At 39.8% G+C, this 23698-nt stretch overlaps 1 protein-coding gene and 1 long non-coding RNA gene across 3 annotated transcripts; one reads left to right on the top strand and one right to left on the bottom strand.

Annotated features, from left to right (window-relative positions):
• Positions 1–294: 294 nt before the first annotated feature.
• On the bottom strand, positions 295–20961 carry LOC137855631 (uncharacterized). Of its 2 annotated transcripts, XR_011095859.1 has the most exons (4): positions 20793–20961; positions 20558–20707; positions 11564–11613; positions 295–8566 (listed from the first exon to the last, which is right to left on the bottom strand). It is a non-coding gene; the product is annotated as an uncharacterized lncRNA (long non-coding RNA). The 2 variants fall into 2 exon arrangements; XR_011095858.1 differs by lacking the exon at positions 11564–11613.
• Positions 18946–21972, top strand: FGFBP1 (fibroblast growth factor binding protein 1). The gene is made up of 2 exons (XM_068679965.1): positions 18946–19094; positions 20313–21972. The coding sequence occupies exon 2, from the start codon at positions 20334–20336 to the stop codon at positions 21045–21047; it is 714 nt and encodes a 237-aa protein (XP_068536066.1). The 5' UTR covers positions 18946–19094; positions 20313–20333; the 3' UTR covers positions 21048–21972.
• Positions 21973–23698: the final 1726 nt, after the last annotated feature.

The following is a 23698-nucleotide window of genomic DNA, read 5'->3' as shown; positions in this document are numbered from 1 at the left end:
AGCTGGCATCTAAACCTGAAAACTGTTGACGGGAATATATGCAGCGTGAGCCACACTAAGTGCTTAGTCTGCTAATGATCTTGGTTGTACTTAATGCAGCAAAGTGACTAATTTTTTTTTCTTTTTGTTTTGCAGAGCAAAAAAATTTCTGCTGAAGAAGGGTCCCTGCTGTAGTTTAAGAATTTAGACTTAAGAATTTGATGTAAAAATGAGTAATCTCTATAAATGTTGTAGCTGTTTTCTACCCCCAAAACTGAGCTTTTTAATATCCCTGAAAGCTGCATGAAACTGGAGTGACCTGTACTTGAAATACTAAGATAAGCTAACTCGTGTGTACTGCATTTATGTAACCAAGGTTCCACTCATGATGATCTTGAGCAGGTTTTTGTGTGTGTTCAGCTGCTTGGCTTTGTTAGAAGTGAAAGCTGTACATGATGCTACAGTTAAGGCAAACAATAAAAATAAGAATTTTGAAAACGTTTGCTGTGCTTTCTTACAATATTGAATAAATGGTGCTACTTGTGTAAAGTCATGATGATACCTGTTTCTTAAGAGATTGTTGGTAGAATATGTAAGAAATTACAGATCTGAGTCATTTTTCCACTGTTAACATGTTTTCATGAATATTAATATTTTCAATGTTATTACATTTATGTTACAATGATAAGTTTCAGCCAGCAGGAAAAAAAAAAAATAAGAATGAAGAAATAGAAGACTATGGTAAAAGTACACTTCTAAACATAGAAGGTTAGAGGCATTAATCTCGTGTCTGTAGAATTCAGTATTGTCAGGATCTGTTGGTAGTAATACTAACACTTAGGTTCAGTAAGTATTCTGAAAGGTAACTCATGTCTATGCACTTAAAAAATTATATCTCACTCAACACAGATCTCATCAAAACAATAAAGTGAGACCTAATAGCCTATTGTTGAATTTACAAAGCAATATACTCTGACTATTTTTAACTTCTGTTCCTAAGTGAGCTTCTCAACAAGGATACAACCAGAAAAACTTGGTACTACAGGGTACTCTATATTGCTGTTCAACAATTAATGCAATGCAAAGTTATGCTTAGGTACTTATCCAGCTTCACTCACAGATTTGCAATTCTTGCCTGAAAATCCATAATTCCAGAGCTTGCCTACCCAATCACTGAACTTTTTGCCTTGTACCAAGTACATAAATAACATTTCTGTCCCCAAGACTCTTAAAATATTATATGGAAAGGAAAAGCAAGTAATAATTTTTTGCTACTCAGTAAAATAGTGCAGGACTAGTGCAGGAGGTTGTACATGCAAGGCAGAAATACAGCTTGAATTCTGGTAGAATGCAAGCTCAAGTGTATATTTCTGTCACCCATAAATCTAATATGGTTAATCTTCATTTTGTATTTTCAATTATCCTTCATAGGCTCTTGTATTGTGAGGAAAACATGTAGCAGTACATCTATTCATTATTTCTGTCATAGAAATTAATTGTTTAATTTGCAAACTGTTACAGTGCTTCAAAGTGATTGATACTTGGGAACTATTTGGAAGTCTTAAGTGGAGAGTGGGGGGTTTCTTAAGATGTTGCTTTTAAATATCTTAAAATTTGTTTTTATGATACAAAGTCCACCCAGCAGACTGAAAGTTTTGCAATAGTGTCCATTACAACAATAAATGACCTCAAAGATGAGATGATGTCTTTCACTGAGAGGCATCTAAGGGAAAGGGAACCAGTGCCACCATCCTGACAGCAGGAGAGAAGATAAGGTTTCAGCAGTTCATTGAAAGAAAACTCTCCCCCTGTGCCCTCTTCTATCTATATGCATTGAACACAGAAGGCAACAGAGCAGAGTTATCTGACACTTTATATAACTCCTGATGAAACAGTCTAAAAAACATGGCCATCATTGATTTTATTTAGTAGAGGATGAAAGTCACGTATACATGCTAGTGCACAATTTCCTTGGGAACTCATATCTCATTTCAGTAGAGCAGAGCTTGGCTGCATGGGGATCCATGCTTGGCATTGTATTGTCTGGAATGGCTTCTTGAAGCTTCACTGTTGAAACTGTAGGAACTAGAAATCAAAGATCTGTGCAACAAAGGCACCTCTCATCAGATGCTTTCTGTAAATTATCCAGGATCAAAAATACATAGTTAAGCATGAAGATTTTGCTACCAAGGTGATGTGTGGATTGGATTACATTTAATTGGGCAGTGCTATGCACCCTCAGCAAGCCAGTTAACTATAATTATAGTACTTTCAGTAGATACAAAAATGGGATGTTAACTGAAATACCCCTCCTTAGTCTAACAGCTCTGTGATTGTGTTGGCTACATTGCCACTTAACTGTGTTTAGCACTGTAAATGTGCAGTCATGACATTTCAGTTTACCATTTTGGTATGAAAGTGCTATTCATTAATGAAGGAATGAATTGAGAAGCGTTTGTGGTGAGTTCAGGGCAATTTTCTATTACCTTGTGAATGAATGAAACCTGCTGTTTCATTCATTGCAGGTTTAACCTGTTATTCCCCGTATATGTAAGTACCACAGGAAATTGCTCAACTGGAGGTGCAATTTGTCTTTAATTTCTTGAGAGAGGACATCACACTAAAATGTTTGTCTGGATTCCTGCAGCCAGGAAGACCCTTGAAATCCAGGCCTACTTCTGCAGCTGCTAATGCAATGTGAGGCTGTGTGGTGCACCTGCCTCAGGATCCTCTCATTTAGGCTTCTGTAGAAGCTTCATGAATACTCCCTGCTTGAACAAGGTAAGCCTCCAGAAAAGCAAAGCAAGATGCATTCAGAAAATTTGTATGTAAAAGAATGTGTATTTAGCACATACAATTAAGATTGAAGAGAGACATTGATAAACTGGAGTGAGTCTAACGGAGATCCACCGTGATGGTTAGGGCTGAAGCACACTCCTGTGAGGAGAGGCTGAGGGAATGGGGCTGGTTTAGCATGGGGAATAGAAGGCTTTTAGGGCAACCCAATAGCTGCCCTCCAATACCTGTGAGGAGGCTATGAAAATATGGGACTAGGCTCTTTGACTTGTGTGATAGGAGACAAAGAGATAGTCATAAATTGATACAGGTGAGGTTCTGACCTGGCATGAGGAAAAACATTCATTGTGAGAAAGGGAGCAGGTTTCCCAGAGAGGCTGTGCAACCTCTCTCCTTGGAGTTCTTCAAGACCAATTGGACAAAGTCTAAGCAACATCATCTGAATTCACCATGACCCTGCTTTGAGCAGGAGGCTGGACTTCAAACCTCTTGTGGTGTATGTTTTTTTTTAGCTTGATTTTGACCCCAGAGAAAATCACCAAGGGATTCAGGTATTAAGGAATCCCAAACATCCAATCTGTTTGACTTAAAATCAAGTATCTGAAACTAAGGAGATGGTCGTTTGCAGTGTATGGGTCATTTGTGCTGAAGTAGACCAAACCACACCTCAATAATGTTGCTCCTCGGTCTGCCTTTAGATTATCTTAACTATGCAGTAGTGCACTCTGGTGTTTTCTGAGAGAATTGTTTTGTTTGCTTTGGTCATTCTTGTGTCGTTTGTAGTCGTATGTTTTGCATTGTTGATTTTTCAGTAAGTGTCTTGGTTGATATGGCATGGATTTTAGGGAACAAGATCTTCCACAAAAATAAGAAGATAAAGGAAATACTAAAAATTTCCCAGAAATGCCTGTTGCCATTTCTGTTTTTTTAGGAACTTAATGGCTACTGATCTCATTGTTGTTGTTTCTCCTGCTGTGTTACTTCTAGTCTCTCTTTTTTGCTCTGAAGATGAGTCAGATGCAGTACGAGAGATTTCATTTGGCTGCTTCTGCCTTTACAAACAAGAAGATTGCTCTCATCAGACCTCGCAGCTCATTTTACAGTGACAAAAAGTCTGTGATATGCGTATAAAAACAAGAATAAAAAAATAAATCAGAAGAGCTGCAGTCAGTTTGATGACAAGACATTATCTCATGAACATATATCCGACATCCTGAGGATTTATTTATTTAGTTTTTACATCCTGTGTACAAAGTTGACTCCATAAATACTTGGCAGGAGGCCAGTGACTGAATTTTCAGGATAGCTCCATTGCAGTACTTCCAAGTGCAAGAAAAAAATGAAGCCGATGCCTGAGCTACAGCGGAAGTTCAGGTTCCCCTCCCTGCTTCCCTCTCCTCAACCATGTTATAAAAGTGTTTGCACAGCCAGCTACTTGCCGTGGGTGTCTGTGCTGCGGTATGCTTCCAGTGCCTGCAGGCTTACAATGATTGTAGTCAGGAGAGAAAACAGAGGCGTCCTGTTAGGTCTGCTGGCTGCCGAGCTGAAGGAACTGCATTACTCTGTCACTGCTGCTGCCACCCATAAAAATTAATGTGCAAATTGTGAAATTCGTTACCCCCTTTATTTGTCTTACTGGCCTACGTGGTGTGAGGAGGCCCTCTCCACAAACGTGGTGGTAATAAAATTAGGAATTCACCTAGGACCTGAAGCGGGCTGGAAACTTCCCACTGAAGGAAATGGTTAGCAAAACCCAGGCTCAGTCTTGCAGACTGCTCTGTCAAAACAGCCCAGCAGTGGGGCAGGAGAGCGGCCGACTGCCCTTTTCTCTTGCCTTGCTCTTAGAGCAGATGCAGACCACACGGGTGCCGTCAGTGAGGTACTGAGCTGATCCCCTGTCTTGTATATCCCAGAAATTTAATGTGAGAATCCCCATATTAGTGTTTGCAGGCTGGAAATGTTATTTGATGCCCACACAATTGTGCAGGAGGCTTGGTCAGTGTTGGAAGATCACAGGAGGGAAGCACAAAGTAGGGTTTCCATACGTATGTGCAGGAAGCATTACCTAAGACCTAAATTACCTAAAATTGCTCTCAGACACAAGAGAAGCTGGAGCTCAGGTGTTGAACAGCATCCATTCTTGTGTGGGCAAAAAGAAGCATGGCCTCCGTGAGGGTCATCTCCTGACTGAACCCTCCATGGCGCAGGTCTGAGGCCTCTGTGGTGCTGTGGGGCCATGTTGCCAATTTGTGGGGTTGAGGGCTAGGTTGGGCTCTGGGGTCCAAAGCAGCAGTGAGAACGATGGTTTGCCTGCAGATGAAGCCATTTGGGCTGTTCTGCAGTGTCTGGCTGGGAGCAGCGGTGCTTGGGGCAGGTCTGGCTTGCGGGACCCTGCCAGGAGCTGGAGGCCAGAGCAGGTGATGTGCTGATGAACTTGGGCTGTGAGGTGAGTGGTGGTTTACCCTGAGGGTATGTGCCTGAGCAGGCTGTGGAGATCTGGTATGTCAGAACAAGGTCTCTATCTTCCCCTGAGCCTACCTCAAGCTACCCTATGCTCCATGACCCATCCTGCGCTGATTTACCTCTTCAGAAAAATGTCCCAAGACCATCCATTGAAAACCCTCTGTAGAAATCCAGACCACATCTGCTGTGCTGGTAAGCTACACCAGGGCAGCAGGTGATGTTTTTTACAATAAGATAAGAGGTAAGAGCCATTCATGAGTACTGATAATGAACATCATCTGTAGCCATCTGCTTTCCCCTGCCTTCTTGGGCCTGAAATCTTTTTAATAGTCAGAATCAATTCAATAGCTTTGGGTTTTGCTTTATACTAATCGCATGATCTTTATTCAGAGTGAGCCAGCAACAGAAAGAAATCAAAAACACTGTTTTCCTTCAGTGGAGATAACTTTTTATATAGCACTTATTTCACCTCAGCAGCAGCAGTGTCCTTTGGCAGGACACACTTCATCTGAATTACAATAAACCAATCACAGTGATTTGATGCAGTGGGCAAACTCATTTTTCTTCCTCGCTATTAATGATTATTTTTTTTTGTAGAGGATTGCAATGCTAATGTTTCTGGCTCAGGGAAAACCCAGGATCCAAAATGGAAGATCACCTTATATCCTTATCAGCAGACACATTATTCTTCTGCATATATAATGGTCCTTCTTAAACATCCACATACTTGGTTGAACTCAGATAGCAAAGAGCAGAGTTCAGCTACTTTACAGTTTCCACAGGATTTCAATAACCAGAGAAAATATACTGTCAAGGACTAGAAACCTGTGTAGAAGTGTGCTTTGAGTATCTGTGAGAAGAAAGGCATGCTGTAAACATCTCAGAGAAAGAAATCCATCTGAAAAGGAAATTCTCAGGTAATTAATTTTCTGTCATCATCGTTTCTGTGTTTTCCCCTGTATTGTCTGAAGTTATTCAAAACTAAAATAATTGTGGCTATTTAAAGAGACATATAACAATATAATTACTAGGGTGCTATCTACAACTCTCTATAAGCATATCACTTTTTGGCCTGTAGACCTGGGAAGGGAAACAACACAGCAGGATACTGAATTCAAAAAGAAGTTAGTTTCTCAGTTGTATAAATTGTTTAAAATTGTAATGCATTTTATTTCTGCATTGTCTGCTATTCATACATTTCAGGATATTAAAAAGAAAAAAAAAAAAAAAAGAAAGAAAGAAATACAAAATTAACTTCCTTTACATCTCTCTGACATAGGCAAGTATTATTATCCACCTTTACAAGGTTAGGAAACACAGAGACATATAAGGGGGCCTCTGAGAGCAGACATTTAGACAGAAGCTAGTATATTAAATAGTACTGCATGTGTATTTAAGCAAAAATGAAAATTTAACACATTTTTGTAATTCTGCTAGCTGAGTGCACATAGGAAAATAAAGTCAATCCATCACAGGCCCCAACTTCAGAACTTGAACGTGTTCTCAAGCAGAGCATTACCTGTATGTGTGTGCCTGTGTCAGTATTCAACAAATAAATTAATACACACGCATGTTTTTGCTGGATAAAGTTGGCCATAGATAGAGTGAGCTCTTAACTTCTATGTGGATAGGATAGATGCTGTCTGGTGGCAGATAGGGTCCTGGGTGATGCCAATGTGAAGCATCAGGTCTGTTCGTTTCCAGAGTCCTGAGAGTTTATGAGGGGGCTGAAGGCGATCTGTGTTGGCGAAGGGGACAGGTTGATAGGAGAGGCCAGCAAAGCACAGCTGAGTCCTGGTGCTTTGTGAAGATCCTGAGGGGATGCGAAGAGGGATGGGAAATGAGGAGTGCAAGCCCCATACGTCTATACCCTCCCTCAGCTCCACCAACAACAAAAGCAGCATAGTCAGTCTGCTAATTTTGCGCCTGAGTTAGCTCTTAAAGCAACTAGGATCACAGCAGTGCCTAAAGCCTCTTCTCATTGCACAGCGGCAGTTTTGCCACTATGTTTGGCCTGGATGAAGTTTTTGCCAGTGGAACCTTTGGAAGAACCATAAACAATCTAATTCTGATCTGTAGTTAAGACAGGGAACAGATTTCCTCATTTCAACATACCGGTCTTTGACCTGGACCTTCTGAGGCATTAGGTGTCAGGCATTGGCAAGCTGGGGAGATCGTCAAACTGAGATAGAAGGGCAAGTCTTCTATCAGGTATCCCTCTGCAGTTCTCCCCTGGAAAAGTTATTTCTGATTGTCTCTTTAATACACTTCCACTGCTTTCAAAGATAACTTGCTGCTGTTCTGTGGGAACACTCTGGAAATGAATAAGCTTTCACAGTTTTACTGTTTTTGTAATCAATAGGCTAAGTGTATTAGATAATATAATCAAATTCTGCACCACAGGCTCCTTCTCTTTCTCAGGTCTTGCTGCTTATAATTTTATCTGCATGCATATCTGTTTGTCTGCATCTCATTAATTCTTCCAGCTGTAAAACAGTCATGCTGCTAAGTACAGATTAATATATACAGTGTGCCCAGTGAATTCAGACTGGCCGATGTGTGCCAGCAGTTTAATGTAAATCTCCCATCTGAATGCAGCAGTGTTTCTCTGGTGTAGTTATGTTTATATTTAATTAAAACCATTACTCCTTTAGCCTAATGCTGGAGTGAAAGAAGCCTGTCTGATGCACCCTATCTCACTCCCTACCATACTGATAGAGCACCCATAGAGCCCTTTTGTTCAATGGACCATAGCTATGGACAATGTTTCAGTGAGCATCTTACCCTGCTTTGGGGCAGCTTTGGGTTTTTAATGGTGCTGAAATGTGGAAGGACTAGGGTTTCTTTGCTGAGCTCAGCTGTATCTCAGAAGGCTGTAAAATTCCGTTCTCAGAAGGAATTGGCTAACTCTGTTTGTTTTAAAATCTGTGGTCAAAACATGACCACAGTTAACAGCATGAATCCTAACACCTACCTATTCTGAGGACTAGCTTAAAGAAAAAAATTTGCAAAAGCACCAGGAAAGACACTTTTACCATCAGTAGTGGAAGTGAGTTCAGACCATCAGACATTAATAAGGTGGCTTTCAGGCCAAATCTAGCAGTATCTGAAGTCTGTCTTCTTTCTATATTTTATTCTATTTTCTACTGAGCCTCAAACATTCAGTCAAAATTGTTAAAAGATAACCTTTTTTGAGTTACAGGCACGTGCCAGATGTTCTTGTGAGGAATGAAAGATATCTGGAGTCTGAGAACACTGCTGGTTTCCAGTTCAGCTGTGAGAATGGGCAGGGGACAAACAGTCTCTCTTCATTTTGCACTTGTTCCTCCTGAAAAGATGAGAGGGTGGTGTCATAAATAATTGTTTTAAATATTGCATGAAATAATATCGGACTCAGTATATGAAAGCTGTGGATAGGCAGTGTGGGAAGCAGTTATATGAAGACTGTTCTCTACTAGATACAGACGTCAGCCCTCTTCCCACCCAGGTTAGTTAACTAGGATAATGATCCTCTTCACCAACACAGGGAAGAAAATCACCAAATTCCCTGACAGCATGAGGTAAAATGTAGATGTGACATTCCCACGCAGCCACACAAGAACAAATAGAATTAAGCATGGGTAAAAAGTTAATTCCAGTATTTCATATGACAACAGGGGGAAAAGGGTAGTTTTAATGTTAATTGGAATTGTAACACTATAATTGTAACACCACGGCATTAGCGGTGGCATTCTGATGTCCTGTCATCTGTTTTCAGAAAATGGTTTGACTTCAGTCTGGCTAAAAAGTGTTAAATTTCTCTTTAAAATGTCCTAAATATTTAGAATACTGCTAATCCTTTGCAAAACCAATTAATAATAATAATAAAACATTAATAATACCTAGTATTTAGGATTATTCACTTCTTGTTTGTAAATGATCTCCACATGGAGGAGCTGTAGAGTTAAAAATGATCCAAGAAAAACAAGCTTTTCAAGAACAGCATCATCAGAGATGTCATATCTTCTCTCAGTTAACTGAGCAAGCCCTAAATCTATCAGAAATGCCGAGGGATGTGTCCTTTTAGCTTTTGCTAACCATACAGGTTGCACTAGACCTTGGAAAAATGGGTAAAATATATATATATATTTATTTGTTGTTAGCCTCTATTTGCTGTATATCCAAACATCCTGATCTCAGTACAAAGAAACAGAAAGATTTAAAAGAAGACTTGTCCATTCCCTTTGTCCCTTCTATATGCTTTCAGAGACATGTCAGATGTGTGGGCTGGGAGCTTTCAGCATCTTCACAGTAGCTGTAAGACACAAACCTTTACAGGTTTTTGACTGGTTGAGCTTCCAGCAGGACTTTTCAGAGCCCTTTCCAGATGTGAGCTCTTGAGCCCTACAACCCACGTGCATTTAAAGGATGTTTTTGCTATGTTCCAAGGATAACCCAAAGATTACAGAGGATAAACTTTATAGACGAGTTGTTAGTGCATAGGGCTGGTTGTGGTGGCTGACGGTGTTTGTGGAGGCATAGCTTCTATTAGCCCAAGAACACTTTCTCCACATAGATAAAATAATTTCTTCAAATACAGTAATCTAAATCAAAAAAGGAGTTGTCACAACTGCAACTGTGACTGCATCTTATCACTGTCCCTGCTGATGTAACTGTGGTGGCTTAGAGGCATGGAGCCAGGGCACTATCAGCATAGCTTTGCCATCATATTTTTAGTCAGGAGAAGTTCTGCACTTGGAGTGAGCTCTCTGTCAATTCCTTTCCAGCTGAAATCCACTGAAATCAAAAATTTTGTTATGTATTTGCAGGATCTTTTGTATTTGCAGGATCTTATGTATTTGCAGGATCTTTGTTATGTATTTTGCAGAGATTGTGGTGGACAGAGACCCAGCCAGGAACTAAGCACCTACTGCTAGCAACCTACTTTCCTCACCGCAGTGGGATGGGGAGAGAAATGGAAGAGCAAAAGCAAGAAAAACTTGAGGGGCAAGATAAGCACAATTTAGTGAAGAAAAGAGGAAAAGAAAACCACCAAGTAATGCAAAGACAGTCACTCTCTACCCCTCAGAAGCAGGCTGATACCCAGATGCTTTCCAAGCAGTAGCTACGCTGGAAAGAGCCCTCTCCAGTTTTATGGCATAGGATGGCATTTAAATGGTGTGGAATATCAGTGGGTCAGTTGGGGTCAGCTGTCCTGGCCGTGTCCTCTCCTGATGTCTTGTGCACCACCAGCCTCCTCGTGGTTGGGGGCAGAATGAGAAACAACTAAACCTTAACGCTGTGCAAGCACTGCTCACTGGTAGCTAAAACTGGTGTGTTATCAGCCTTGCTGTGGTCACAGATCTAAAGCACAGCACCACATGGGCTGCTACAAAAAAATGACTTCCATCCCAGACAGACCCAGCACCATTTCATACACCTCAAAGTCCCTGGTTTCCATTCCTGCTTTCCTATTCATGGAACAATTTCCTAGTTCCTGATTTCTGTTTCCCCACTATATTTAAAAGGTGTACTTGAAATAAAGGAAATAAATGTTTATTCCTTATCAAGTGCTAGAAATGTCTTGTTGTACTTGGAACCAGTGCTAAAGACCACAAAATTGCCAGGCACTGATAAGCTCATAGGAGTTTATGCAATATATTTTCTCAGTTAGGGTAAGTTCATCTATTCTTCTCACTCCACACACAAATAAATACACCCTTTATTTCAACAAATATATAAATAAAACTACTAATATTAATGGCCTAAAATGAAAGGGAGAAAACTATTCAATATTATTGCATATTGTATATAATATTGTATATTATATATACATTTGTGTATATGCACAAATATACAAATTTACGGATACAGCTTACTTTATTCACAGACCAGCTTAAAGCTTTATGGAAAGGATCTAGAGAGCAGCTAAAGCCTGGAGCTATCCCTGATAGCAAAAATACACGATTGAAAGCCCAGCTGTTCTGACCAGGGCTGTGATAGAGAAAAACTGGGAAGGAAATCCAAATCACTTTGATTTCTTGAAGTGAGTGCTAGAAAAGATAATTGCTCCAGCTTGCTTGAAAACAAACAAACAAACAAAAACCCACTGTTGATTGTATCAGTTCAGATCACAGATGGTTTATAGAAGCCTAAGGACAACCTTGAAAAAGTGGTCAGCAGCTAGGAAAGACTTCTTTCTAATGTCTCACGTCCTGGCTTGTACACACTCTAACTCCCTGTGCTTTCATTCTGTATCATGCTGCAAGCATGCCGAGGTGCAGGTGAATTTCACTGCTGATATGGTCAATACTTGAAATGTTCCAAACCACACCGTAGCCCTCACCTGATCTTGGCTCACTTCATCTGTGCAGGATCGATTAACAGCTTTGCTGCCTGTAAAAAAGTAATTCAGTAGAGACTGTTGTGTATACCAGAGAAAAAAACTAAAACAAGTGCTTAATTCAAATGTCAAGGACTAAGAAAAAATCTTACTTTTACGAATGGGTGGATTACAACTAGAAGAGGTTGAATGTCATTTCTTACTCTTGTCTTCCTTTAGCAACACCACCAGCATTGCCATTGCCTTAGTGCAAAGGCTTTTTTTGGCCATTCAGTTGGATAATATTTTCCTGCAATGCTTTAAAGAGAGATCAGGATTCATGACAGCTGAAAGATTTTTTTTGGTTGTTGGAATGTTAAATTCAGTGCTTATGGTAAAGAGAACTGCTCGTAAAACAGTCCCTTGTGTCCCAGTCAGACCTGTGTGATGATTTCATCTGAGCCCAGTTCTTCCTTCTTGTTGACGTGCTTGGCTCACCATTACCCTGGGTAGACTCCCATCTGCTGGCAGACAGTAATTTACAATGGCATCTTTTTATTATTTTACTCATTTTATGGTTCTTAAGAGAATAATCCTTTGTCTGATTGTATCTCTGAAGCTGTTTTGGTCAGACAGACAGGCTCTTGCATTGCTCTAAGCTATAAAAATCTTAGTAGACAAAAGTTCACATGGCAAGCAGTCAATAGTTGTTTTCCCTGGCTGCCAAGACAACTTGAGTATGCCCTGAATATGGTGAATCAGTGCTAACAAATCAAGCTGCCAGCTCATTCAAATAAAACCACAGAGAATTGTATGATTGCGCTTGGAGAATCTTTAGCCATGATTGAGATAATGGAAGTGTTAACTTCCATTAAAGCCAAAATTAAACAAAAATATGTAAAATTCAGTGTTTGAGGTTAAGTTCTTTCTGACTTTGGCAAAATCGGTATGAAGAACACATTTCTGTATAGTATCACTCCATTTTAAACGATATTTCTTCTATTATTTTTCTTTTTAATCAAGTATACCCTTAGTATTCTATGAAAGCTAAATTTAAAGAAGAGGAAAAACTTTTTTTTTTCTTTTGTAGTAAAGGACATTTAAATTCTGTGATTATCTCTGAGTAAGAGAGAGTAGCCTAAGAACTCCAGGATTTGTATCGATCTAATCCTCTCTCTTCTTTGGTGACCCTATAGGATTATCAGATGCAAATAAGCAGGGATCAAAATCTTAGGATCTGCTTATTTCAGGATATGTTTTTCACTAACCTTTGTATAGTAGCAATTATCTTTATTAAATAGTATTTAACAAATGTGTAGATGAGAGTAGTCATGTTAGCTAGTAATTGCAATTATTTATAAATATTGTTTTGTCTTTGAATTGTCTCAAAGGGAAACTTTCTTGAAGTTTGGTTCAACATACTTTCATAGTAAAATAAGGGAGAGCAGGCACCTCAGCTTTTACTATCCTTGTTTGAATTTGAGCAGCCTCCTCCTGACAAAACTAAAAACACCTGTCAGCCCCATTTGGCAGCAAACTATTCCATCCCATGTGTGCATGTGGTCCTCAGAATTTTCCTCCATGTCATCTGGTGAAATTTCCTCAACATCTCTGAAGCACATTCCTAACCGCTGTGCTCCATCCTTGGCATCCTTGGCTCAAATTCATCAAAACCATTTACATTTTTTCAAACAGCTACCCTAGCCTAAGAGATAAAGCAATTCTCTGTGGATCTGAAAACAAACTCACCCTTCTCTCACTGTGCATTAGTTCATGGGAGCACTCAGTGGGTAACCGGTGACCAACACTGGTGGCCAGGGGTGAGCTGGGAGCCCATGGGGGCCAGGCTGAAGAGAAACAGCAACTTGGCAGTAATGAATTTCAGGATACTTTAATCAAAATCTTGCCAAGATAACGCAGCAAATAAACAGAGACTAACCCTGTTTAAAATGGTAGTGGGAACCTTTGCGTGAACGTATGCTGTGCTGTTTTGCTGTAAAAGAACTTTGCCTTTTAGTGTTGCAAGGTGCTCTGCTTTTATTGTCTTATAATTATTACACAACTCTCATACAGTTTCTGCTGTTCTCTCAGTAACTTAAAGCTAACATTTGTTTGAATCAGCTATTTTTTTTTTCCTCATCTGGGTTTTATGATATCAGTTTTCACCAGGATGTTCCTCTTCCGATTAAGATTTTAGTTTGAGCCAGTTTGTGAAATAATTGGGCACTGTTGCAGTTGCACCAAAGAGTGAATCTAAGCCTTTTTGTATAGTTATTTTACTAATAGGAATTTAACTCTAGGTGAGAAGTGGCTGAAAATTAGTTAGCTGATGAGTTTGCTTCTGCTTCCTTTCAAATAGTTATGCCTCCATGTAAAATAGTGAACAGATCTCAAAGCACTGAAGCTGTCAATATGTTTGTGGTGAACTAGCATCTTCCAGAGGTGTGCCAATAAGCTGTGGATTATTCCGACCTGTTGGGCATGGACAGTGAAATGCAAAAAAGCTGTCATTGATGCCACTGCCTATGTGACAACTTTCTTGCTGCTATGTAAAGGGGCTTCAGTGTTTAGGGCTGCTGTCTTCCTGTCTTTTGTAGATACTACATTCACAGAGTGAAAAAAGAAGTAAAGTTACACCTGATTTTTTTTTTCAGCTGGGAATAGAAGTGAGGAGCTGGAGAGCAACCCACCATCATGCTAAACGGGATATTGCACTTGGAGGTATGGGTATGATTGTCATGTTTGTTAACATACAGAGTCTTTCAGTAGATATTTTCAGCAAAATGGTGTACCCCTACAGGCTGTGAATGATTAAATGTCATTAATAAACTGTGCAGGAATAGACTAGTCTGTTTTAATTATAGTAAGAATTGCATGTTCAGAACGTGTGTGCCTATACACTGAAAGTGTCTGATTTACATGTATTGATGGCGTTCCTTTACTCAAGGGAAAAACCTTGAATGCTAGTCACATAAAAAGATAAAATTAAAAACAAGTAATAAAAAATGATAGTAATAATAATAAAACCACTGAAACTAACTGCAGCTTACCATCATCGACATGGTCAGGTTGGTAATTTTTAAAAGAACTCTAGTCTGTAGAGTGCTTAATGTCATTCTTTCTTCAGGTCATGCACCAAATACATATTCACTTCTAGTCTATATTTTAAAGCATGATGTGAGGTTTGTAATACACATGCCTGATCCCGTCCTTTTAACAAAGTTTGCAACGTACTGCAGGGAACTGCTGCGGGGCACATTGTGCCAGGTGACACAGTTTTCAAGGAAGCCTGTGAGCTAAAAGGAAAGTCGTGACAAAGGGATTGATCCTTCAGATGTCCCTTGAGCACCATTGAAATAAATTATTCCTTTTATATCCTTGGAACATTACCTGGTGCTGTGAGTCACTCTCCATCACCAGAATTGCTTGAATGCTGCCGAACCGTACTCACGAGCATTAATTTGAAGTGTAAACAACTGTTCCCTTGCTGAATCTATTTTAATTCATTCTGTCTGAGCATTTGCATGGAGAACAAAATCCTAGTGCCCACATGTGTGACTCACAAATAGCTAATATTCTGTATTAGGTAGATGTGATATATCTAAATATAGCTAATAAGTATAGCTGTATTTTCACATGGTCAAGGAAATTCATCAACTGTTTACTGTTTGTAAGCAACCTTTTATTCTTTGGGGAAAAGTGTCTCTATATGAGCAGGAGGCTCACAATGGTACACAGGTGACACCACAAGCAAATTGCACTTTGCAATTAATGCACCAGCGCAAATAACAAATGGTTTAAACAATAACAATTTCTTATGTAAGACCTGTATTTATTTGTGGATAATATATGAGCAATGTTAGGACTAAATAGAAAATACTGTGCGTCTTCCAAGCCTATGAATCACAATCAAGAATACGGATAAAACTTCCTCTTTGCTTGAACAGCAGAAAGACACCAGCTAGATTTAATCCTATCAGTTCTAATGAAAATAAAATGCTGATTAACTACCCTGATTTTCAGTCAAAAAGGCAGCAGGGATACAAATGGTTGAAGATTCTTCAATATAAAACTCACATTGGGATTTCAGTATCCACAATTGTAATTTTCAGTTACTGCTTTTCTTTCCTACTACTGCCAAATGTTTTATGTGCCTGTCTTTTGATTTTAATAAGTAAACAGGTACCCATAAATCTGACCTTGGCAAATCAGCTGTTCAGATTTGCCATATGTTGCATGGATCGAGCAGTTTTCCAGTTATTAGTCTGCACCGTTTGTTCCATGGCAGAACTGTGCTTGCAGTTTACAAGCAAACAGCATTTCAGCTCAGCAGAGGGCAAGATAAAGACATACTTTAAAATGTGCATGGATGAAAGAAAAAAATACTTTCGTTGAAAATCATGTTGCAAACAAGTTTTTTAGCATTTTTTTTATTGTTGTTGTTGTTGACAGTTAGGTGCTGATTAAGCATAATTAATTAGGAAAAGAAAATCCTACTTTAATTTTGTGTACTTTCTTTTCCTGATGAAAGCTGAGGAAATCAAATATTCTGATCACCTGAAAGTGGTGATGAGGCAGCTCCCAGCAGGATAACTGGGGTGAAATGTGAGTAGATACTACATGGTCAGGTAAGTTAAAGTAGCCATAAATACCAGTCCATGTCTAATTCAAAAAGTAAAAAGCAATATTCTTGGGACATATCAATGAAACTGGAGGGTATCCAGGCCAGCCTCCACAGAATGAGGCTACATTTCATGCACCACAATAAATAAATCTTCTTTTACTGGGATTTTGAAATCATCTAAGCAGGTTAGGCAAGAAGTCCATCTGTCCAGGACAGATCATCTCGAAGATGTAATCACCCTTATCAACAAGCACTTGGCTGCAAAATTCTCTAAAGACATTTCCCCATGCTGGAGGAGCAAACGTGTCCAGAATGCCATGACCTCAGGGAGGGAATATTAAAGCAGCAGAAAGGCAAATCTGCCTCTGCCCAGCCTTTTCTCTCCCCATCTTCCCCATTATTTATAAAGCAGGAAGATACGTACCATCAACAATGGGGCAGCTAACAATGACTGACAATATGGCTAGGCAAAAACTGTCAAAATAGGCAGTTTTCAAAGTGATGAGTGGTGGAAGGCTCCAGTATTTTCAATACATTGTGATTAGTTTCTCCAGTAAACAATATTTTATGAATATCAGAAAAAAATGATAATGATATTGTAACATCATGTACAAGATTAAGCATCATATTTCCTTTCCAGGTAAGGAGCATCTGGTGGACAGGCGTTTCCTGATAGACATCTCAAAGAAAGCCTGTGGCAGAGCCAGAGCAGGAAAGCATAATTCCTCATTTTAACAGTTCCTGAGCTTCCTTACATACTTCTTTGTAACATTCCTCTCCTCTGTCTATAGAAGTTGTTTAGCCAAAGTAGATTCAGACAACTATTTTAGATACATCCTAATTATACCATTGCTCTTAATGACAAAGGTAGGCAACACCTGTGGAAGAAACAGAAATAACATCTCCAGTGTCGATTACATTTCACATTGTTTTCCAGGTTCTCATGAAGGGAGAGAGAGAAATGAAGGGAGGAGAGGCTGGAGGCAGAGATTAGAAACAAAGAAACTAGAAAGAAGTTAAAAACTGAGGCCATATCTGTCATGTCAGATCATTCAAAGAAATAGATTTGCTGATAAGGGCGTAGAGATTGCAGGCTTCAAAGGTTAATGTTTTATTGGTTTGTTTTGTGGTTTTATTTTTGGTGATATGCCCAAACCAGCTCCCGAATCTGTCACCCAAAAATCAATTTGTAGTGTGCTTACACAAGGCAATGGAGCATGATAAAGACATACCTGAATTCATGCCAGAACCTGAGGTAGTGTATGTAGCCACTTTGGCTTGACGCTGTCCCTCGAGTAGTTAGCCCTGGTGAGAAGCTCATTAGTTTGGGCACTTGGCCACACTAATGCAGCTGCACTGTTTGATGATCCAAGCTGCAGACACTACTGTGCATGCTGTGTGGTGTCAGTTTGGGATTCCTGAGCAGGATAGTCCCACCCTGTCTTCTCTCCTACATTATCTTTGTTCTCTGATTCCCATCCAATCTGGCTCGCTGTCAAACATCTTCTGATCGCTGAGTCACCCCTGCCCCTATTCATTAGCCCTTGGCAGTGCTAATCACAAATCTTCCACATTTAGTGGACTTTGCAAATACTTTCATACCACCTCATGCCAGTCAAAGGTGCACACAGCAGGTCCAGTGCCTCAACTTGATGAGAAGCACCCCAGGGAACTGAACATATACAGAAGGCTCAGCAGATAGTTGTGGCACACAAGTCAGACCCTTAGTATTTCAAGTACACGAATCCTCTTCCCCACTTTTCTGTCACTCACACATGCAGAACTACCTTTCTTTCTTCCTTTTTTGGCTTCTGATTTTTTTGTTTTTCCAGAATATGAACAGTCTCCTCATCTCCAGACCAGCTCAGACAACACCGTCCCTATAGCTTAGTCCCTTTGTCTCATTCTATTTGTACCCTACAGGAGAGCTGAAGAGTAAGACCTGCTTATCTTACACCAGTTTCTACTTTCACCTCTTCTGGCATCCCACCTTTTAGTCTTGAAACTATTTCCACAGCACACATAACAAATGTCAATGCTTGCTACTCTATCCATTCTTTAAGGGAAGCCAATTCCCAGTTCTGAATGCATATTTATACGCATTTGTATATTTGCCTAATATTCGCTTTTTCACTGTCATATTCATTTTCAAATTAATATATTAGACATGATCCAATAATGAAATTTCATTGATTACCCATTTCTTTGCATACAGAAATGCTGGCAGAGAGAGAAGCATGTGGATCAGTGCTGTGCAATTGGTCCCAGCTCTCAGACCCCATAACAGTCACTGAGGGAGCTTCAATCAGTTCCTGAACTTCATGCTTATGATCATCTTGCTATGATGAATGCTGTCCTTAATGGAGAATAGTTACTTATTTTAAAACGTTCCCCAATACTTTGTGTGTCTGTGACAGTAGGTAATGAAATGTTCTAAAAACAACTTTGAAGTGCTTTGTGGAATGATTTTCATTTTGCAAAGACTCACTGAACACTGCTACCCAAATTCTGCTAGGCACAGTGGAAGTGCAACTCATTGAGGGTGTTGCAGGATACATCTCTCAATGCCTGGGAAAAGCTTTTTTAGAGAAGCTCATGATCTAATAAAGTTCTTATCGTTGTGCATGAAAAGGGAAGGACTTGGCTAAAGTAACATCTAATTTACGCAAACACACCTTGTCACCCCACCATAGCTGATTTTTGTGTGTGCTGAGAATGAGAACTGGCATTTTTCCAAGGAGGTGTGTCAGAGGTAAACGAACAAGGCACTGAAGTATCCTATTGTGTTGTAATAGTCTTGCTGGAGACCTGAAGGTGTGTCTCTGCCTTTATAAATACCACACTGCTTTTACAAGTAGCTCCAATCCTTCTGAGAGAGACAGGTTGCATCTTGAGTTATATTCGGCTAGCTCCACATCCTGTGCAAGGTATGTCTCTTAGTTATCTTGCTTTTGCTCTGTTCCACTTACAACAGAAAGTTATTGTCATGTCAGTGTTTATATTAATCTTATTAGCTGCCATATTTCCAATAGAACTGTAAATACCACATTTCATGCAATGAAAATCTCTGCATGTATAATAAGGCATGAACCAAGTCAGGTAGGAACTATGCAAAAATGGGAGCTGCTTCTATACTGCTACCTATGTGTTCTAGATTAATACACATATGTAACTAAAGGTATTTGCAGAGGATTGAATGTTGAAATAGGTTCCTTCTAACACGCCTGCACATGGATTTCTGCTTTCTAACATGATTACAGAAATGTCTGTGATGGAAACATCTGAACATTACATTTGGGGATCCAATCCACTAAATGTGGCATTTAAACCCTCTACTATTATGGTGTGCTCTGCCAGAGCTTTGATCCTGACAGATGCTTCATAAAGAGAAACACCTACAGAAATAAATATACTCTGTGCCCAGTAGCTTTAGACACAGCCAAGTATACTGCAGGTGCTTTCAAAAGTAAAAAGTAGTTCTGTTTGTTTAACAGTCAAGGCAGTAAAGAATGCAGCTGAAGTTGCTTCTTTGGTGTATGAAAAAACTACTTTTTTCTTTTTCAATAAAAAACTTAAATGCTGGCATAACTAGTGAATTAAGTCAATTTGAAGGACGCCTAGGAAATAATTATGCTCAACTTAAATCACATGGTTTCCTTTCTATTTGGCACATTTTTGAAGAAAAGCCAAAGGTTGGAGTCAAAATCATTTATGTGACATTCACAACATAGGAGATCATGGGCACAAGAGCTGCTTTACATGGTATAACATAAGATCTGAGACTGACAAGTCCCCTGGTCAAATTTTTTCTGTGACTGCAGGAGGGATTTTAGGGTACCTCAGTCACTGGGTAGGGGCATGTCCTGGGAAAGAGTCTCTTCTGTTCCACACTGTTTAGGTAATTAAGAAATTGGATCAGAAGGACATACCCCATAGCCACCTATGTTTCTCAAAAAAAAATATATAATTGTTATAGAAACCAAGTATCAGGCACACAAAGGGCAGAGGATCTTGCCAGTAACATCATTTTCATAGGTATCAAGGAGCAGTGCAATAGCAGGTCTGAAATATTGCATGTATTTGACATACAGAGTCCAGTATGAAGTGAAAATATTTTAATACTTGTATGTTTTTCTGTTTTGAAAGCAGATAACAGGCAAAACAGGAACCATGAGAATCAAAAACTTTGGACTTCTTTGTGTGTTGATTCTGGTCTCCCAGATGCTACTAACCAGCTGTGAAAGACAGAAGGAAAGAAAAAAGGGAAGACAAGGCATAGAAGACGGAAAAAAACAGACTGAATCAAACCAAGAGAAAGAAAAAGGGCGGAAGCCAAAAGGAGGAAAAGCATCTCCTAAAGGCAAATTTAAAACCAAAGAAAATGCTGAGTGTACATGGGCAGTGACCAGCATGGATGCTGCTACCATACGAGTTGAGTGCACCAACAGCAACAGCAAGTTCTGGTGTGAGTTCTCTGGAGACCCTTCCACCTGTCCACACTACGCAGCAAACCAGAAATCCTACTGGAAGCAAGTCTCCCGATCCTTAAAGAAGCAGAAGCAGATCTGTCAGGACCCCAGAAGCATCCTCAAATCCAAAGTGTGCAGGAAAGGCCCACAAAGTGCTCACCTCATACTGACACGCTCAAGCCTCCTGCCGTCAGTGAGTCCTGCGAAAGGGGATGCAACCCACCACAAAAAAGAAGTGGCACAGGTCCCAGCCGCTGCCTCTGAGCCTGGCAAACAGCTAGAGCACAGCTCCCAAGACTGTGTCGAAGATGTCGATTACATTGATCAGAAGAAGGTGGCTGAGGAATACTGTCCAGAGAGTCTGCTTTCCTTCTGCAACTTTTTTATAACAATGGTGCAAGACAAAAAATGCTGAGGACGTGTTTGCAAAGCCCTGTGTCATGAAATTCTTATCTCAACTAAGCGACCGCAAACTCATCCACATCTTACTCTTATGTGATATAGTGTATATAAGAAAAAAAGTCACACAGCTGTATATTTATATATTTTTTTGATTTTGTTTTTACACAGCAGACTACACTTGGCATAGCTGAAGATGTATAGACTTTATTTGCACACAGATTTCTACACAAGTGTTACCAATAGATGTTACGTACTCTGCACAGAGGTGTCTCAATAGTCTCTTTGCCCCTTTTTGAGCTGTGCTAGCCAAAGGGATGAATTTGGTGCTATGCACTTCTTGGTTATGTACTATACTTTTAACCTAAAAATTATTAAGTAAAATAAACTTCAAAATGTACTCAAAATATTCTCTCTCTCTCTGTACTTAACTAGATTTTTCTGTAAATGTTAAGCTTTTATCAAAGACTGACCATTCACAGGATCTAGGCAGTCTCGCCTATGAAGCAGTTTTAACAAAACTGCAGCGTTGCAGAATTCAGCTTTCTCAGCCAGAGCATGCAACATTTTGATCTGAGGGAAATACATCATCATCAGGTTTTCATCAATGTAATAATGCTGGGCAGCAAGATTTCCAGATTTTCATTATTTTACAAAGCTTCAGCTTTCCAATCTCATCAAGGGATGTCAGGAAACTTTGCAAACTTTATCCTCCCATTTCTCCTGTAGTTTGAAGCACATTTTACTCTTTTTAGTGTAGGTAAACTGAGACATAGAGATAAAATGGCTTGTCCAAGCTTGTATGCATGCCCAGGACTGGACTCCTTCCTCAAGCAGCTAAAACACTTATGCTCAGTGCTGCCTGTACTTTCTTTTGAAGTTCCATTGTCTGTTCTCTTTATGTACAGACAACACCAATAAATACTTTTCCTTGTGTTAGACTTCATCTGTATTAAAAAAATAATAATAATACAACCTCTGAAAGTAAGAACAGAGATTTTAGAAAATAATGATGATCCTTGGTAATATGTGCAACTTCAGCTGGAAGTAAGGTAATATGCAATTTTTTATATGTTTAATATGCCTCGCTTTTCCAGTGGCACTGGGCTAGGAAGGATAATCTTCTGCCACAGTGATCCACCTGAAGAAACGTGAGCTTTCATGAAATAAAATTTCCCTGATCATTGCTAGCAAATCAAAATAGTATTTCTGTCTCTTGAGAAAATATAGCCTCTTCCCTTCTGTAATTACCTCACTGCTGCCTCCTGGGTTGACCTCAACCTTTAAAGAACATTTGTAAGATGGGTAGTTATGAGTAACTTTTTGTTTAAATCAAAATGTCTGGGGAGGACATTTTAATGTTACTCGGACTTGTTGCTGCAGTAATAGAGGCCCAGGCTGTTATTTAACATCAGTTAGTTTTTTCCTTGCAATGAAAAATTAACTTAGCAAAAATATTTAAATTCAGGTGGGAGGACTCCTCAATAGGAGAGTAAAGGAAAGTGCTACTAAACACACAGCTTTTCATTTTTAGCTTGCTAGTAGGGACTGTGCCTTCTCACATAGGGTTGAAATGATTTTGGTGGGATCAGGAAGAAGGCATGGTACTGGCTTTGGCATTAGCCACAGTGTTTTAAAGAGGACTTCTGGTTTTCTGGAGGCTCACGTAAGTATTTCATATTATATTAATTTACATTTTTTTTGCTAGTTAAGATACAGCTAGTGGCAAACTAATCTCTGTGACTAATGTCTCAAATGTAGGATGCTGCCATTAGTCAGGCAAACTGTAGTCTCAGAAGTGTTCAACACGTCCCTCTTACTGGATTTTCAGCTCCTGCACGCCCTATGGATACAGTGGGTGTTAGCAGTGTAAGCTCTGTCAGACTGATGCCCACAGCAAAGCCAAATTCCAGTGAAGGGGCATTAGCGCTAACTCTGAGCAGGCTGGAAGACACAGCCAATCTGGTACCGAGCAGGGCAGAAACACAGCTATCGGTTTCTTATTAATGTAGATCTGTAGGCATGAGGTTTCAGCTTCTAGAGACCTTGTGTTTTGGCGTACACCACTTTGCATTGGGAGAACGCTGAGATAAGAAGGTCAGAAGATGCAGAGGAAGGATGAGCACACCTATGGCTCAAGCAATCATATGCTGTAGCAATTAATTATGAACATCTAACCTGATCTCCAGACTCCTATATATTAGTCCCAGGTCACAACCAGAGTACTAGACAAGGCTGGATTAAAAGGCTTAATTGTTCCAGACATTTTGGAAAATGCTGAATCCCAGCTGCCATTAGCTGCTGGAGTACTAATGTGAGTAGTTGGTTTGCCTGATGTGTGATCCGCCCCTCTGCACTGCCAGGAGGCACTGCTGGCAGCCACACACAAGGAGCCAGTGACATATCCCAGAGCAAATTCCAGTTGGGGATTCCAGAGCTGTGAGTTGCATCGCTGCGTGCAGGACTATCAGCACCCAGAGCCATCTGTGGGACCTGCACTTTTTTTGTCAGGGATGTATTACATTTCTTCATCTGTGTCTTTTTTTTTTTTTTTTTTTTTCAGGACTGACTTTTATCTTCATACGTGCCTCTTTCCAAGAGGAAAATGCCCAATCTTAGTATTTCCAGGATACATTTCAGCTGCGATGTATGCGGTTGTTCCAGCAT

The sequence above is a fragment of the Anas acuta genome, chromosome 4 (assembly GCF_963932015.1).
Source record: "Anas acuta chromosome 4, bAnaAcu1.1, whole genome shotgun sequence".
In the NCBI taxonomy this organism is placed as follows: Eukaryota; Metazoa; Chordata; class Aves; order Anseriformes; family Anatidae; genus Anas; species Anas acuta.
This window is presented reverse-complemented; position numbering and strand designations above follow the sequence as displayed.

Bases quoted from the DNA above. Each gene is read 5' to 3' on its own strand.
- FGFBP1 (XM_068679965.1), top strand. From the start codon at position 20,334: ATGAGAATCAAAAACTTTGGACTTCTTTGTGTGTTGATTCTGGTCTCC.